This window comes from Clytia hemisphaerica, unplaced genomic scaffold (assembly GCF_902728285.1).
Source record: "Clytia hemisphaerica strain Z4C2 unplaced genomic scaffold, Clytia hemisphaerica genome assembly, whole genome shotgun sequence".
In the NCBI taxonomy this organism is placed as follows: Eukaryota; Metazoa; Cnidaria; class Hydrozoa; order Leptothecata; family Clytiidae; genus Clytia; species Clytia hemisphaerica.
The window spans coordinates 131,158-147,369 of NW_027103585.1; the positions used below are offsets into that span (position 1 = coordinate 131,158).

Consider the following 16,212-nt stretch of genomic DNA (forward strand, 5'->3'; position numbering starts at 1 on the left):
TGCGTTTTTTTCTCTGTCCGTTTTTTCTTTTGACTAATAAAATATTTCATAATTATATGCTTTTACATCGATAAAGCCACTTAATCATGCATGTGATATGGAAATAAAATCTAAAGTACACAGTTTTCATAAGAATTACATAAATCCGGGAAAGCCTCAAATTTTTTCAATTTTTGGAATATCTTTCATTTAATCGTCAAAATTTTCTCTATTCAACTACCAAGTATTGTCTCAAACGTGAGAAAAAGAGGAAGGAAACAAGAACTAATAATTTCAAATTTCAAAAGCCCAAGAATAATTTTAAGCCTTGTTTATTTTATAAATGGAAGACAAATAAATTCTAACTGAAAAATATTTTGAGGCTCAGCATGATTTTTAAAAGTTTGCAAATATTTGAGTCTTGCGATTCTTATAAAAAAATTAATCTAATCACAAATAATAATTTGAAAGAATTAAAAATGGTGAGGAAGAAAGCTTGAGAAATCAAATTCAGCTACCATAAACAAGATTTTAACTTCATATATTGAGGGTTATTTTTTTCTAAAGTGTTTAGAAAACTCTAAGGTTGCAAAAAAAAAATCATTGTTAATCTTGCCTGGACACTCTTAAAAAGCTTTAGAGTATAATGATGAATAATCTTGATGATCTAAAAAACTATGAAATAAATAATAAATATATAAAAAACTCTTACCAAGATAATCTGATTTCCATTGATTTCAAATTAAATGAAAAACTAAAAATAATGCTAAACTGTATATATTCCAAAGAAGAAACTTGGATAAAAACATGAAGCACAAGCAAAACCAAGTTTACATCAAATTCATTTGATAATTGTTCAAAAGTCAGCTTCCACTATATAGCTATAAAAATTGGTATGCAGCAATCATTTGAATAATGGCTGGGATAAATTCATATGTCGATTTAATCGATATTGAAAATCACTGCATCCTACAACACTTTGATTGGACCATCTCTCCTGAACAAAATAAGAAAATACAAAAACATTTAATTCATCAAGTCTGCCAGAAAACTTAGAAACTATCTACTTTGGTACATGATACCAGCAGTCAAGTTGTTGCTTGCATCTCCCTGATGCCTGAAGGAGAAAAGTTTCTAGTACGAATTCAGCTTGTAATGATCTGATTAGTTAAACTAATTAGGATACTCTCTGATTTTAATTGTGTTGAATACAAAAGAAATTTGAAAAAAATACATACTCACAATATAAAATTTATTGCAGAACAATGACAATGATTTTATCCATGTTCACATCAACACATTGTCGAACATTGTGACCTGAGGTGAGGAAGAGTGAAGCATATTTACACACCAGCTTGAATTAAAGAATTATGTAATCCCAGCTGTAAAAAAGCTAAAAGCATTTAAAGCTGAAACTTTTTTATTCTTTTATCCATCCCATTTAAAATGCCTAACATTTTGTGTAATCAGAGAACAATTATTTCTATCATTATGAAAAAACCAAAACAACCAAAAATTTAATTCATTCTCACTTTAGTTTAGCTAATTTGTTTTAATTACAATTTTCAAGAGACAATTTGATGCAATATGTAGATTTCATACTTCTTTGTGCTGTTCTGTAAATCTTGAAAAAATATATGGAGCACAACCCTTTCATAACAAATGGACCAGGCTGGACTTAACAAGGTTGGTTTGTCAATCCCCAAACCCTAGATTTTGAAGATGGGTAGGTTGGAAGGAAAAATTCTTTTTTTTTTCAAGGTTTAGTTCCTAGTTTAGTTGTTCCCTTCTTGGCCTCAATTGGACTGCATGGAATTTCCACAAAAATGTTAGAAAACTGCTGAAAATCACATCCCGAATGCAACATATCAAGTGCAAATAAAGGGGGGGGGTTTGTAGGGGTTCGAAATACCGTTTTCACGTCTAAATTTTTGCTGAATCCCGGAATCTCGAAAATTGAAAAAAATAATAACACCGTCACACCGGTTTGTACAAGTTCAAATACCGACTAATTACAAAAAATAAGGCCAAATACTGTCACCGTCTAATTTTAAAATACCGTTTTCCCTTCTTTTTTTTCGACTTAAAAATGGCCAACCCCCGTCACACCGTAAAAGTACAAACCCCCCCCAATAAAGGACAGCTATTCAAGTTTCCATTGAACCTGTTTCTATATCTATTTATTTAATTTGAATAAACTTTACAAAAGTCTCGTAAAACATGTCTAGGTCTGTTTCTTTAGAATTTTAGAAATACAGTATTTATTGTTGCAATACATGCACTAGAAACAACAATCATAGAAAGAAAATATCTAGTCACAGTCGCCTGAAAGGCATTAATGTGATATTGCCAGAGGCATCTCTCAGAAAAAAGTGACAGACTGCTGAAAAAGTGCCAAAGAAAGCATGTGAAAGAGTCCGTATATTCTATAACGTTAAACATATGAAACTGATTGTAACTGCCTGTGAAGCACATGCAACTGACTGGTAAACGGATGATACCGCATGTTAAGTGGGTGTTAAATGGCTGTAAAGGACTGGTAACTGGGTGTGAAACGGTTATAACTGAGTGGAAGTGAGTAAATGGCACTCGAGATGACGAAGTTTTCTGCGTTAGTCGTGGTTTTGGAGGCAAAGTGTGAGGACATAAGAACGAAAAACCAGTTGTGAAGAAGTTTTTATAAGATGCTCACATAATTGGTTGTTCAAAACAATAGAGATAACGCGTTCTTTAGAAAAATATAATGAAAGTTTTTGTTTGAATAGTTAACGACCAATCCAATGACATAAATTCTTGTGAAATGTTCATCTTGACCCTTTATGGAAACAACTGATAGAAAATTAAGCAACCAAGTTGCTAAGGCTTGAGGCCTCAAATTAACCGATCGTTTTTTTACTATCTTGTAAAGTAAAAGCTTGTACACGTTTCTTATTTGTAAGCATAACTAGAGTGGGAATTTGGCTTGAAACCAATAGATTTGTTGTTATAGACCAATAGAAATTTAGGCCAGCCTCAGCTAAACTTACGATATGCTTATAAAGTTGAAACAGCCTTACAGTTATGGTATTCAGTTTAGATGTTTTTAAAACTCGTTGTCCGGGGGGGGGGGGGTAAATCGCTGAAAATTGTTATATCCTCCAACCCAAATGTAAAATTTTTTTCTGGAAGAACCCATAGTAGGGTTTGTTACTACGTCGAGAAGGATTTCTTGTCCACGGTCATTTGCAGAAAAAATCTCATTTTTACATTATAACATATTAATGTAAGGCAAATCTAATATTTCCTAGGGGAGTTGTTCTAGAATAAAGCTTGATCTCTTGAATTCATTTTAATAAATTTTCGTTTTTCTGGAAGATAATGTTCGTTAAAAATCTGAGTAATCAATATAACAAAAGTGATAAAACCTAATTAACAAAAAGGTAAAAATGTTTATCAAGTAAGATCTTGAACGGACAAATAAAGGCTATTAACATCAATATATACACTTTTCACGCTAAAATCTCTAAAATATGTTTGACTCAATGATAAAAACTATATATTAATATATATGGCATAAAAGAAAACGTAAAAGATAACAGCAGTATAAAACATAAGAAACAATTTTTTAACTTTATAGGCCTTATTACACGCAAAAATGTTAACCTAAAAATCATGAAGCTTAGACCTATTTCCGAAAGAGGGATGATACAATGGGCTTATAAAATTCTATTGGACAGGGAAAAATAAAGATGCCAGTCCAATAAAATTATTATAAGCCCATTGTATCATCCCTCTTTCGAAAATATTGCTATAGGTCTAAGTTTTCGTGTCCAAGGTTTAACTACGCGTAATATAATTAGAAGACGATCATTTACTTGGAATTACAGCCACACGTAAATAAATGGAGTAAAGTTAAATACGATTCTTCACCAAAAAACAGGATACGCGTTATATTAAAAATATTACGGTACACCGAGGCCCGATAAGTATGCATAGATAAGGTACCAATAAAGGTAAGATTCTGATTAAAAGTCGATAAACAAATGAACGGTCAAAACTTGTAACAAACTGCTTCATAATCGTTAAATTAACTTTGTAAAATGCATCCCTTTTTTACAATCAGTGCAAGGTGTTTCTTAGACACCCATTTCTGAGTATCCTTCAATACTAATATTTTTCCGAACGTGAAAGATTTGTCATACTTCGTCAAACAAGACGTCATGTAGTGCAAATAAACGTTAGCAAAATCCATCCTGACTTGCTCTCCTTTCTTATTCAAGAAGGTTCGCTCACCTGACGTTTTCACCAGCACTGTGTCGATTTTATCAAACTTTCGTCTGCATAACTCACATCTTGAGACTGTGCTGGGGCAATTTTTCTTATCTTCTCGTGAAACTAAATAGAACCCGGACGAAAGTTCACGGTCTGGATCAAAGCCAGTGGCGTTTTCATTGTTTTCCATCTCTTCCACCTGAAATTAGACGAAAATGGAGTAACGTTAACTTCAATTATTTCCCATATCCATCTTGAATGATAATTTGAGTTTTCAACCAACCTCGTACCTATTCCTAATGACTTTCTGTTTTGATGACAGCGTGATTACCTCTAGGATCGTCTAGATAAAAATCCCACACAGATGTAAAACATAAGTAATTACAGAAGCATTACATAAGCATTACTTATTTTGCATGGTTTTGACTGCATAACACTCTTCAAATACTACAAATACCAGACTAAAATTGCCTTGAAAATAGGAAATGCATTGTAAATTGAGCAAATGTCCCCATTGAAAATACAAAAAAAAAGAAAATTACACAAGAAAGAAGACTTCATGTCAATCCCCCATCCAAAGGGATACCACCTTTTTAAGGAAAATTTTCAATCCCCCCTCTTCAGTTCACAGTTTGAGCTTTGAATTAAAGAATTTAAAAAAACATACCTCCCAATTGTTTGCCGTTTTCTTCACCTTTAATCGATTTACAAACAACTCTGGTTCGCCTTGGTCGACTCTTCTCTTTTGAGATTTGGTACCTTTTTTTCCAGCAGTCACAGGCTTTTGGTATGTTTGACTGGGTTTAGGTACGAATTTCGTAAATTCGATGATTTTGCTGTCTCTGGACTCTGGAAGCATTCGATGCCATGTTTTTGGGTCGATTGACAAGTGCTTGTATCCTTCATGAAGGCGGAACTTTCCATGGCCTCTGATTGCCAAGGCAAGTTCTTGGTGATAATTTTCCGAAACCCACTTATCGATGACATGCAGTATTTTTCTCAAATCTCTTGTTTTGATACTTCCTAGCTCGTCTCGTAGCTTCTTTTTTTGCTGTCTGTGAAGGTTTTCCAGGCAGTTGTTGAAGTATCTATCTTTGATGTTGAGGAAGTCTCGAGCAGACAGAATCAAGCAAGATTTGAAGGTATCCATTTGATATTTGACAAACCAGTCGTGAAACCAGGGCGTATGTTCATGCCATACATCTTTAAGGCTAGCAAGCTAAAAAAGATCAAAATGATTATCTTTCATAAGCCGTTTTCAATTTTCATGGAATGAAATCTTCAAGTTTGAGAAATTAAATTCAGATAACTCCAATAATAATTAACACGTTGAAAGAAACTAACCTTTGCATCAAAATCGGGCTCATCGACTGCATCAGCCAAGCCTTCCTGTACTACCACACCTTCCTGTGTACCATACAAGTCTGCCATCATTTTGTTTTGATTCTGGAGAGACACATTCATCTTCTTCAATTTCTCAGATGTCCTTCCTTCTAGATGTTGTGTACACCATAATGCATCAGACAATCGAAAAATGTCTTTAAATCCTTGTGCAGTTGCCTTATCGAGGTCATGACCAACTTTCTTTAGCCCATTGATCAGTTCTGGTTTTTGTAGAGCGATTTCCATTGCAAAGTAGCGAAATTCTTCTGTGTCTTTCCGAAAGTGGAGCATCATGGGACCTGGGAACTCTGGGTGTTTACCATCACTTTTCACAAGGCCCAAATGCTGATAAGACGTGTCAGTGAGCCATAATCCTGGAAGAATACTGAACGTTGTATCGACATTGAAATGACCATTACCCTCGACACAAAACCGATAGATATCATTGATCATTATCGGAGAATGTAGCACAGCTGTGTACCGGTCTTCTTGAAACCTGACTGATTGAACCAAGCTATTCTTGTCCTTTGCAAGGCCAATTAGAATCTCAACCTCATGTGCATGGGTATCGCGGTCAGTCTGCTTCAGTTGGTAGCTTCTGTTGTGAACTGTTTGAAGATTAACAATAGAGTTTGGGTTGGTTGCGGTTTTGTTAGTTTTTATGTACACCTGTTCAGGGGACATACCAGCCTTCAGATTCTGATCAACACTCTTCAAAACTTCTGGGTCTTTTCGAAAATAAGGCCCTATAAAGAAAATTTAGGAAAATATATCATCTTTGTTTCTTTACAAGAAAAGGCTCAAAGTGTTCTCAAGGGGGATGCTTACTTTCTTTGAAAGAGTCCTAGATGGCACTTTGTCTTGAAGCCTCTAAAATGTGAATTTAGGCAAAACAGCAAAATTTACCCTATTGACCATACTCTATTGTGTACTATACAGGGGGTGTCAGGGTCAAATTTCAAATTTTCTACCAAAGTTAAATTTGGATTTATTTTAGATTTTCATTAATTTTTTTTTGAGTATTTTTAAACAATATTTTGAATTTTTTTTGTACACCAAAAAATTTTGACGAAAGGGAGAATCAAAAATTTTAGGTTTTCCTTGGGTAAAGTAAGGCATGTCATAAATTGACAAAATTAACAACAGGACCGGGAGTTTGTAGGACACTGGCAAAATTCAACTTCTATACTTACCAGCATGAGGATTGGTTGCATTACCATGTCTTCCCATTTTGATTTTGTCAAAGTCGGGTGAACCTTTATTCTTTCGATATAATACAAAGTAATGATCAAGCCACTGAAAGTTGTAAAGCTGGACCTCAACAATTAGTTGATTAAAATCATTGAGCTTGTTGTAGCGATAGTATCGTTTGATGTAGAAAATAGATTCTTTGTCAACATTCTCCTTTTTCCATGTTTGGTTTTCACCTGAACGAACATTGATGAAAAAGATATCATTTCCTTCTTTGTGTGCTTCTGTACATTTCACACCGTTGTAAAAGAAGCATTTCTTCACTCCGCCTTTTCGACTGTATGCACCGTTCCCATCAGCTTTCACACTGTCCAGAGTTATTCTCTTTCGGTTAAATGTACATACCAAGTTATCGACCATGGTGTCCATGGTTGGTGGTTGGTCTAGCTCAAAATCTTCCGGCTTGTTTACAAGGAGATTCAGTATGAACTCAGATTTTTCAAAGTCATCGTCACTAAAGATTTTTAAACAAATTGAAAATTAGCATGATCTTTCGATGTAAATCTGAGTGGGATTATTTAAGATCATTGTCCAGTACTCTTTTGCCATTTTGCGTTTGTTCAGGGGTCAGGGTCCAAGATACCAGCCCAGGGCCCAAAACCCGGGGGGGGGGTACTAGGTTTGCGAGATGACGGGTATGTCCGAGCCGAAAACCGAAAACCGACCCTTTGAGAGACAAAATCTTGATGATTTTAGGACCCTTTGAGAGACTTTTTCCTAAATTTTGGTAGATTTTTTCCAAATTTTGGTTTGATTTTTACCAAATTTTGGTCAAAATTTCTTGAAATTGTGACCCTTTGAGAGAAAATTTTTTGATATTTGCGATTTTGGGACCCTTTCAGAGACTAACTTACGAATTTGTACCCCTTTCAGAGACTTTTGAGGCATCAAAAAAGGTACCCTTATGGCTCGCACATACCCGGCACCCATTTTGCCTAAGTACCCCCCCCCCCCGGGCCCAAAAACATGACTTTTCAAGATTTAAAAGTAGAAGACACCATCCACCAATTTGGAATTGATACTAACCTGGGGAACCCACAGAACTCCTCCAACTGGCAACAGGTACAAGTGTCATTATCTCATTTACATAGGATACTCTTTTTGATTATAAAAGGACACTGAACAAAATTTGACTCAGAAAATAAAAGCAAGTTTTTTCATTCCATTCAATGTTTCTTGAACTAAACTTAAGACAAAATGGTAAATGTTCTGAAGATAAAAGAAGAAGTTCTGTGTACTTTTGTAGATAAAGTTATTGGTATTGCTCAATTGCTTACCTTGCAGGTTTCTTTGGATTGGTTTGTAAAAGTGATTCGGTTTCTTTAGGTATTTGGATCTCGGAACTAAATGAAAAATTAATATAAAATAGTTTCTTCTTCTTCCATTTGATTGAGCTACATTTATAATTTGTCTATAGTGCGCAGAGGGGGGTCCAGGTCCCACCAAAAAATAAGATCCTGACACTATCTAAGGATTGTCTTTATCCTTAAAATGACTAGATTCTCTAGGATATTCTGAAATCAAAAATATTTGTTTATAGTTTTTGAGATCTTATGATTTATATAAAAGATACACTCTTCCTGCTTACTTTTGAGTTAATCTCTATAGTAAACAAAACTGGGATTTAAATCAGATGAGATGGAGTTTTTATAAGATAGTTTAATAATTGGTCATCTGAACCCGGGGGGGGGGGTACTAGGGCAAGATGGGTTACGGGGATGCTCCGCTGGTCAGGGTACCTTTTTTAACCTCCACGAGTCCCAGGTAGGGTCGCAAAAACACCAAAACAGAAAAATCAGTCCCTCGTAGGGTGCCTTTTTTTGGAAAATTTGGGAAAAAAGTAGAAAATTTGAGAAAATTTTGGAATTTCAGTCCCATTCAGGGTCACTTTTTTGCAAATTTCGAGTCCCACGTAGGGTCCATTTTTCGAACCTCAGCGGAGCACCCCCGTCGGTCGACAAGGGTAGTACCCCCCCCGGGCATCTGAAGTAATAAAAATGATGCGTTCTTTAGAAAAAGTAACAAAATTGTTTTCTTACTGGTTAACGACCAACCAAATCAAATAAGAGCTTGTAAAAACTCCATCTCGTCCCATTTAAATAGGCTTTCAGAAAATTTATACTCTTATCGTGAAATTTTCTTGATGAAAAAGTTATCGAAAACATTCATCAAGGGTCAATAACGGTCCTTAAACTCCCCACCTGTTATCTTGAATCCTTTTTGCCTCCTAAAACTCAAGTTTTTCCCTGCTCCCAAAGGCAACTATGTGGATGGTTCTATGAAACTATGAAAGTCATCCATGTTACCAAACTTATTTGAAAATCAGAAAAACTGAAGAGGGAATGAAAAATTTTCATAATAGGCACGGGGGACATTTGAAAATTAATCTACATAAGTTACTTCAGATAAGAATTATTTTGTACAATAGACAAATGTTGATCAAAAAACCAAATTTTCCTGGTCTTCCAGTCTGTCTACTGTTTTTAAAAATGAGGGATATTTTACCTTTCTGTTGTCCTTTGTTCCATTGTAACTTCGTTAGTAGTGTTTGTATTTGAATTAACACTGAATAAAAAAGACCAGATAAATATTAAAGATAATGATGACCAGCTTCTCTTTAAAAGAACTAGCCTGATATTCCTATCATAGTGTATTGCCCTGCCAACCATGATTGTGCTCTAAGAGACAGGCAGAGTATAGTACTGCTTAGTTTTAACTAACTAGTGAGATTCTGCAATTCAAGATGAAAATTTACTAAACTTTAGAACATGGAGAGAAATTGTAACACTGGATGCCCAATAATCTGACCATGTTATAAACTAGTGAGATTATAAAGCAATAGAAGGTATATTAGAAGCCAACGAGCTTCTTTATAAAACAATAGATAAGCGAATGAATTAAGTTCCACACTAGCAAGATAATAAAGCAGGAAAAAGGTACCGTAGCAAACTAGGGAGTTTAGAAAGTAATATATAAACGAGTGAACAAAATAAAAACTTTTTAATATAAAGCAATAGATGAACGAGTGAATAAAGAAGTTACTATAAGTAGGTGTTTTTGCTTTATTTTTTAGCTGGGACAGCTGGGAAATCTTTTTGGGTCAATAAAACTAAAATTCACTTGTAAAACTAAAATTCGAACCCTGATATTATAGGAATTGTCCTTAAACTGTTTGTTGTGATTAAAGCTAGCTGTCAGAAACTGAACCACAGTTATGTTACCATTTGAGAAAGGGTTGAGAAGACACAAAACATCTCATCAGTTTAAGTACCCTACAAATAGGCAGTAAGAAGGAACACATACCCTCCATCAGGAAATGACGAAAACAGCTGCTGCAAATCACAAGTCTGAAACTCACTTTGTGTTGGTATATATAATTCTTCAAATTGATCCTCACCATTTTTGCTAAAAAGTCAAAATTTGTTTTTCAATCTCAATTTTGGCTAAAAAAATAAAGTATGAAAAAATAAGCGCTAATAGGGTATATTCCAACAACCGACATACACAATTTGACAGTAAAAAAGCCACAAAATTGTGATAATATTGTCTCGCAATACTAACACCTGCAATTTTAAGTCCCCATGAAATCTTAAAATTGTGCAGTACTAGAGCCCCAACAACCACAAAATTTAAACCCTCATTGAAGTATTTCAATCAGGTTTTGATCCACTTGGAAAAGACTTTATTTCTGAGAGACATATACCTGCTGTCATTGTTATTGTTAGGATCAGTTCTGTAATAACTTTTACTGATGATTATCCTACAATCGTCTTGTTCGTCACTACAAATATACAAGCGAATGAAAAAAGATACCACAACTTTCATTAAAGCGAGAATAACATTACTTCATTGTTAAATAAATGTTAAATAAGAATTGGAATGAATTGTCTTCGATTTCAATAAACCGTATACAGTTGAATCTCGCTAATTTGAGCTTGAAGGGGAAATATAATTTGTTTGAATAACAGAGAGATTTTGACTCATAAAAATTATTTCATGAGGGTTTCACCATGATGGGGACTGAGAATATGTTTGAGTTATAAAGAGATAGAATAACAGAAACTCGAATTAGCATGTTCAGTAACCCTGTCTTCATGAAACAGTGTCGCTAATAAAACTGACATAGAAGTCATTGAATTGTTGTTCCTCGTCGTATGAGAACTAAAAAATAAATAACATTGTAATTTTAAGAACAAGTAGCATTATGTTCAGTTATGTTGAACAGTGAAAGAGAAAGTTGTTTATCATTCTCTAACATGTTTCAGACTTTGGTCTGATATCAGGGGTAATGTTCTTTCTAATTTTGCGGAAACTAATTTTAGTGTTACTTAATTTTCGTGATGTAAGGGTATGAAATTGGCATCATTTTGCGGAACTAATTTTAGCGATAGACACCAAATATTTGCCTAAATTCTTTCATTTTCTTAGGGGTTTTCAAGGATTTCTAATGCATATCGTGGAACTCATTTTCACTGTAGACACCCAAAAGCGCCAAAATTAGTTCCCTTAAGGTAGTAGAAGAACTATTAATCAAGTCACCAAGAGGATTTAATAGTTTAAAAACTTTGATTTAATTTAATCCACTTGATGTAATCTGTTAACTTCTGTGTTCTTAAAAAATTGGTAAAAATCAAAAGGAAACATAAACAAAAAATGAACTTACTGTATGAGCTAATGGATTGCTCATATATTGTAAAATCAAATTAGCCGCAGCAGGTGGGCATTCAACATTTGGAAATAACTCTGTCCATTCTGGTGAATGTCGTTCATTGTCGTGTTCATAAATAATTAAATTAGGTTGCGGTATTCCGATTGACTTTGCTGAAGTGCAGATTATGTTGAAGTCTTCCCCATTGTTTACAATATAATAATTGAAATACTTCCCAAGTGCTGATTTATCCACATATTTACATAATGGACCAATGGGTACCTTTGAAAGCTATGAAGAATATAAAAAAAATACAATTTAGATTACAAATTTTGCAACCAATAATTGTTACTAACAGTCATCTCAAAAGAAAAATATTTCACTTAGCGCCCACATGTCATATATTAAAGAAAGCAAAACTTGTGGTACCCCTCTGATTCAAAATGTGACCTTTTAATTTTAAGTTAAGGTGAGTCCAATTTAATTTGTTGTTCTACGGGCCCGACCGACCCTTTTATTGCTTAAATCAAAAAAATAATAATATCGAATTTCCACTACAATATATTTTACACACTAGTTATTTGTAAGAATCAAACTTGAATAAGGCTGAAAATTAATTCAAGAAATTGAAAAATCATAAAAAGCATTCCATACACTAAAATTTTATTATGATCATCTTCAAAGATAAAAAACAAAGCAAATCAATTTGTGTATCTGTGTGGTTGGTACTTTACAGACCAGTATTTTACCCGAAATAAACGTTGTTTTTTTTATAAAGAACACGTTTATAAGGAACTCGAGGCTGAAAATGGTCCAAAAAATAAGGAATTGTTAAGGAACTGCTCAGGCTGAGAATAAGAAAACAAGTTTTAAGGAACAGTAAAAGATGGTTATCCAAACTAAGCAGCTATATAAATAAGGAACTCGATAAGGAACTTTGAGGCTGAAATTCTCTGTAAAAATAAGGAACTCAAGGCTCAGAGCAAAGTTAAGGTTCCTTACAAAAAAAAAAACGTGTAACCAAACCAAATAGCCAAAGCTGAAATTTTGCCAGCAAGTTTGTATTGACAACGTTTACAGTAACTCAATGGCACTACGTTTCATGTATTTTACAGACCAGTTAGGAAACTCTCAAATTTTCATGTTTTGGTCTTATTCAAACCAAGAATTTGGGTCGATATTAACCAAAGTTTTTCATCAAAAACCCCCAGAATGTCGGGAACCTCTCAAACAAAATTTGTCTGCAAAGGTCTGTAAAATTTTTCATCAAAAACGACCAGAATTATAAAATTTTCAAATTCAGTCTGGCCTGTAAAGTACACAAATATGGTGGTTGGTAAAAATTTGACCGCATGCCTCGTAACTTTTCAATTTTCCCTCCCAAGACGCCAAGTTGGTGGAACCACCCACGCTAGTTCCTTGTATGGAAAATGTTCTGAGCCCCCTCCCAAGCAGAAAGGGAGGGGTGGGAGAAGATATGAAAATATCATGAATCATTAAAATAACATTTTTTCCCACCAATCGACCCTGCCCTCCTCCAAACTCCTACTCCTGTCTGTTAGCCACAGTGGCAGTGATGACATAATCAAGCTAGAGTAAAAATAAATAAATAAAGTTTTTGCAATTTGATTGCTAGAAAATCAAAAAATCTGTCTGCATTTTCGAGACATTGCAGAAGCTTTGAGCAGCTAATAAATCAGTGCTAGTGTTACCTTTTCCTTAACAGCGTGTAAAATTACGTCCATGTCTGTGACATCACCAGATATTATTCTTTTTCTTTGAAGCGCCATGTTGGCGTCTGACCAACGTGGGTTGCAAGATGCAAAAGGGCGTCGAGAATGTTCTCGTGGATTAATTCATAATGGCTCAAATTCTCGGCGTCCGTAATTTTAGCGAAACCAAGTTTGGTTGCCGTATTCTTCGTATAAGACCCGGTTTGCATTCAGTTACAGTCGCTTCACACTCGATAACATTCAGTTAACATTTGTTTATGGCCGGTTCACACTCGCTTCTAGTCGGTTCACACTCACTTCTACTCGGTTCACACTCGCTTCTAGTCGGTTCACACTCACTTCTACTCGGTTCACACTCGCTTCTAGCCGTTTCTATATCTTTAACGTTATAGAGTTTACGGAAAGAGTCTCAGAAAAACTATTCCAGCTAAGACAAAAAGGACATTTTCAGCTCTAATATTCAAGTGGCTAAACTCTGAAAAGTAGCTAAATTTGGTACTTACAAAGGCTTAGGGGAGAAATCAGGTCTTGCTTCAGTCTTCTTCCAACAACTTGGTTTGGCTTGCTTCCTGCTTTCATCAACCAGAATTTTGAAAGACTAATTTTTTCCAATGTTATGAATTTGTAGACGAAAATGAAAACCGGGGGTTACAACCGAACAACTCAAAGTCGTTTTTAATTATTTAGCACGTTTAGCACAATCTTTACACTTTGCTAGGTGCATAGAGATTTTGAATTTATTTTAAACTTTTATATATTCTGAAAATAAATCATGAATTGAAACGTAGTTGAAAAAAGGATATTTTTACAAGTTATTCTTGACCCCCAGAAATCTTATGTTACTCATTAATATTCAAGATGGCCAACGCGCCATAACCAAAAAAGCGCGCGCACACATTTAGACTTTGAAAAGTGGGTTGACAAATTTTGATTTTCTGATAGGGTGCATGTCACTAGTCCGACACTTTCTAGTCCGACAGTAAAAAAATCCGAATCTATAAAATAAATCCACAATTTGGAAGTCTTTTTTTCTGACGTCACTTTTGTCCGAAAACGAAACATTTTTTTTAGAGTGTCGAATGTTAAACAAGGGTTTTTATAAGCAACACCTATTTTCGGCCTTGCTTGGAGGATGCTTATAAGCTGATAATGTTGTAGTTCAACTTCTTAAAAATATGTTTTGACCACCACCCATATTTATTGGGTAAAGGCTATTGTTTGCCACGGTTACATTGTCTAAAAAACTTTTACTAATAAAGTATAAAGAATTGGCTAATTTTAGGTTAGGCCTGGAGCCTCTTCAACTTTCAATGTAGTTGCTTACGAAAAATGAACCTCCTCTTCGACGATTCATATTTCGCTGTCTATTTATTTTTTTTTTTTTGACTCGTTGTCGGACAAAATTGTTGTCGGAATACTGACGCATTCGTCAAATCGAACGTCGGACATTTTTACTGTCTGACTAGAAAGTGTCGGACTACTGACGACCTCCCTTCTGATATGCCTTAAAATGACACCATTTTATATAGAATAGATTATGCCAAAAAAGTGAAGCTTTTAATTAAGGGATAATAGGAATAAGTAGGGTTGCTTAATTGAATCGTTTGATCCGGTTCCGGGGATAGTAAATATTTTTGAAAATTTGAAAGTGAAGAAAACAACTTTCCATAGATTGGAAATTCCACTCTTCTTCCTAAAATTAGGAAAGTTAGTAATAGTCATATTTTTGAAAATTGTAGAGATGGAAAAAATCATCTTTCAACAAATTTCCATAGATTGGAAATCTCATTCTTCTTAAAATTAGGAAATTTAGTAAAAGTCATATTTTCGAAAATTGGAAAATTGGAAAAAATCTACTATTTCTTCTTTGGTAAAGATGACGGGTGGCTCGCGGGCGCCAGAGAGTGCTTACTCTTGGTACCACACCTGACTCTAGGCTTTGTCTTCATCTTGCCATTTCCTTTTTCTTTGTATAATTGTTTGTTTGAATGTTTTGTTGTTTTGTATCATATTTGTTGGTATTGTCGGTCGAGCAATTGGGGTGTGATGATGTTTCAGCTTTTGCTGAGATTATGTTGAGGGTAGTGTTCTGATCCATGAGAGATTTTCAAACTTTTCTTAGATTTAACAACTTTCCATAGATTGGAATTTTCACTCTTCCTAAAATTAGGAAATTTAGTAAAAGTCATATTTTTGAAAATTGGAAAAGTGAAGAAAGACCGCCTTTCAACGAGTTTCCACGATCATAGAAATATCATCTTTCAAATTTTTGGAAAGATAGTGAAGATGAAATTTCCAAAATTGGAAATATGAAGAAATGAGATCTTTCAACAAATTTCCACAAAATTGTAAAAATGGTCTTTCGCTTATTGAGGAAAGATGTTAAAGATGAACATCCCAACATCTTTCCAAAATGGAAAGCTCTAATTTCGCCCAGTGTTTACGATGCAATGTAATGATACAATATTTCTAATTAATATGGTTATTGAATTTTGAAACTACATAAGACAACTTATTTGTATTAAATTTTAGTCTTGAAATCCTCTGTATTTCACATCTCTGTCTCAATAAACCGAGCGATGTTTAAAGTTTGTTTAACTTTTTTTGATTCTCTGGGCTCTTTGCAAGGAAGACCTTTTGACGAGGCTAGAGAGGTATTTTCCCTCCCAGGACGAAAGAAATAAAAATACTCGCAAGGCTCAGGGCGGACAAATGATTATTGAACTTTTCACAACGATTCATGAAAAACCATATAATTTTCCTCAAATTCGTAGAAGTAAACGTCGTAAGTTTGTACACCTGAAGTGTTTGAGTGTATCTCTAAAGAAGCTCGGTCTTCCTGAACCTGAGCAGTTGTCGGGGTTTCGCAGGGTTTACATTTACGAATTGATCATGAATCTATTTTAACTTGCAATTTCTAGTGTGTGACCCTATAAATATTTTGCTTGCAACTTGCAAATCGAGTGA

At 34.5% G+C, this 16,212-nt stretch overlaps 1 protein-coding gene and 2 long non-coding RNA genes across 3 annotated transcripts; all 3 read right to left on the reverse strand.

Annotated features, from left to right (window-relative positions):
- Positions 1–699: 699 nt before the first annotated feature.
- LOC136801339 (uncharacterized) lies at positions 700–13,932 on the reverse strand. Its single transcript, XR_010845838.1, has 3 exons — positions 13,749–13,932; positions 1,222–1,296; positions 700–976 (listed from the first exon to the last, which is right to left on the reverse strand). It is a non-coding gene; the product is annotated as an uncharacterized lncRNA (long non-coding RNA).
- Positions 3,740–8,959, reverse strand: LOC136801367 (uncharacterized). Its single transcript, XM_067058006.1, has 6 exons — positions 8,904–8,959; positions 8,142–8,207; positions 6,807–7,318; positions 5,575–6,359; positions 4,898–5,449; positions 3,740–4,429 (listed from the first exon to the last, which is right to left on the reverse strand). The coding sequence occupies exons 1-6, from the start codon at positions 8,957–8,959 to the stop codon at positions 4,046–4,048; spliced, it is 2,355 nt and encodes a 784-aa protein (XP_066914107.1). The 3' UTR covers positions 3,740–4,045.
- On the reverse strand, positions 9,370–13,742 carry LOC136801341 (uncharacterized). The gene is made up of 4 exons (XR_010845839.1): positions 11,528–13,742; positions 10,568–11,025; positions 10,168–10,269; positions 9,370–9,429 (listed from the first exon to the last, which is right to left on the reverse strand). It is a non-coding gene; the product is annotated as an uncharacterized lncRNA (long non-coding RNA).
- Positions 13,933–16,212: the final 2,280 nt, after the last annotated feature.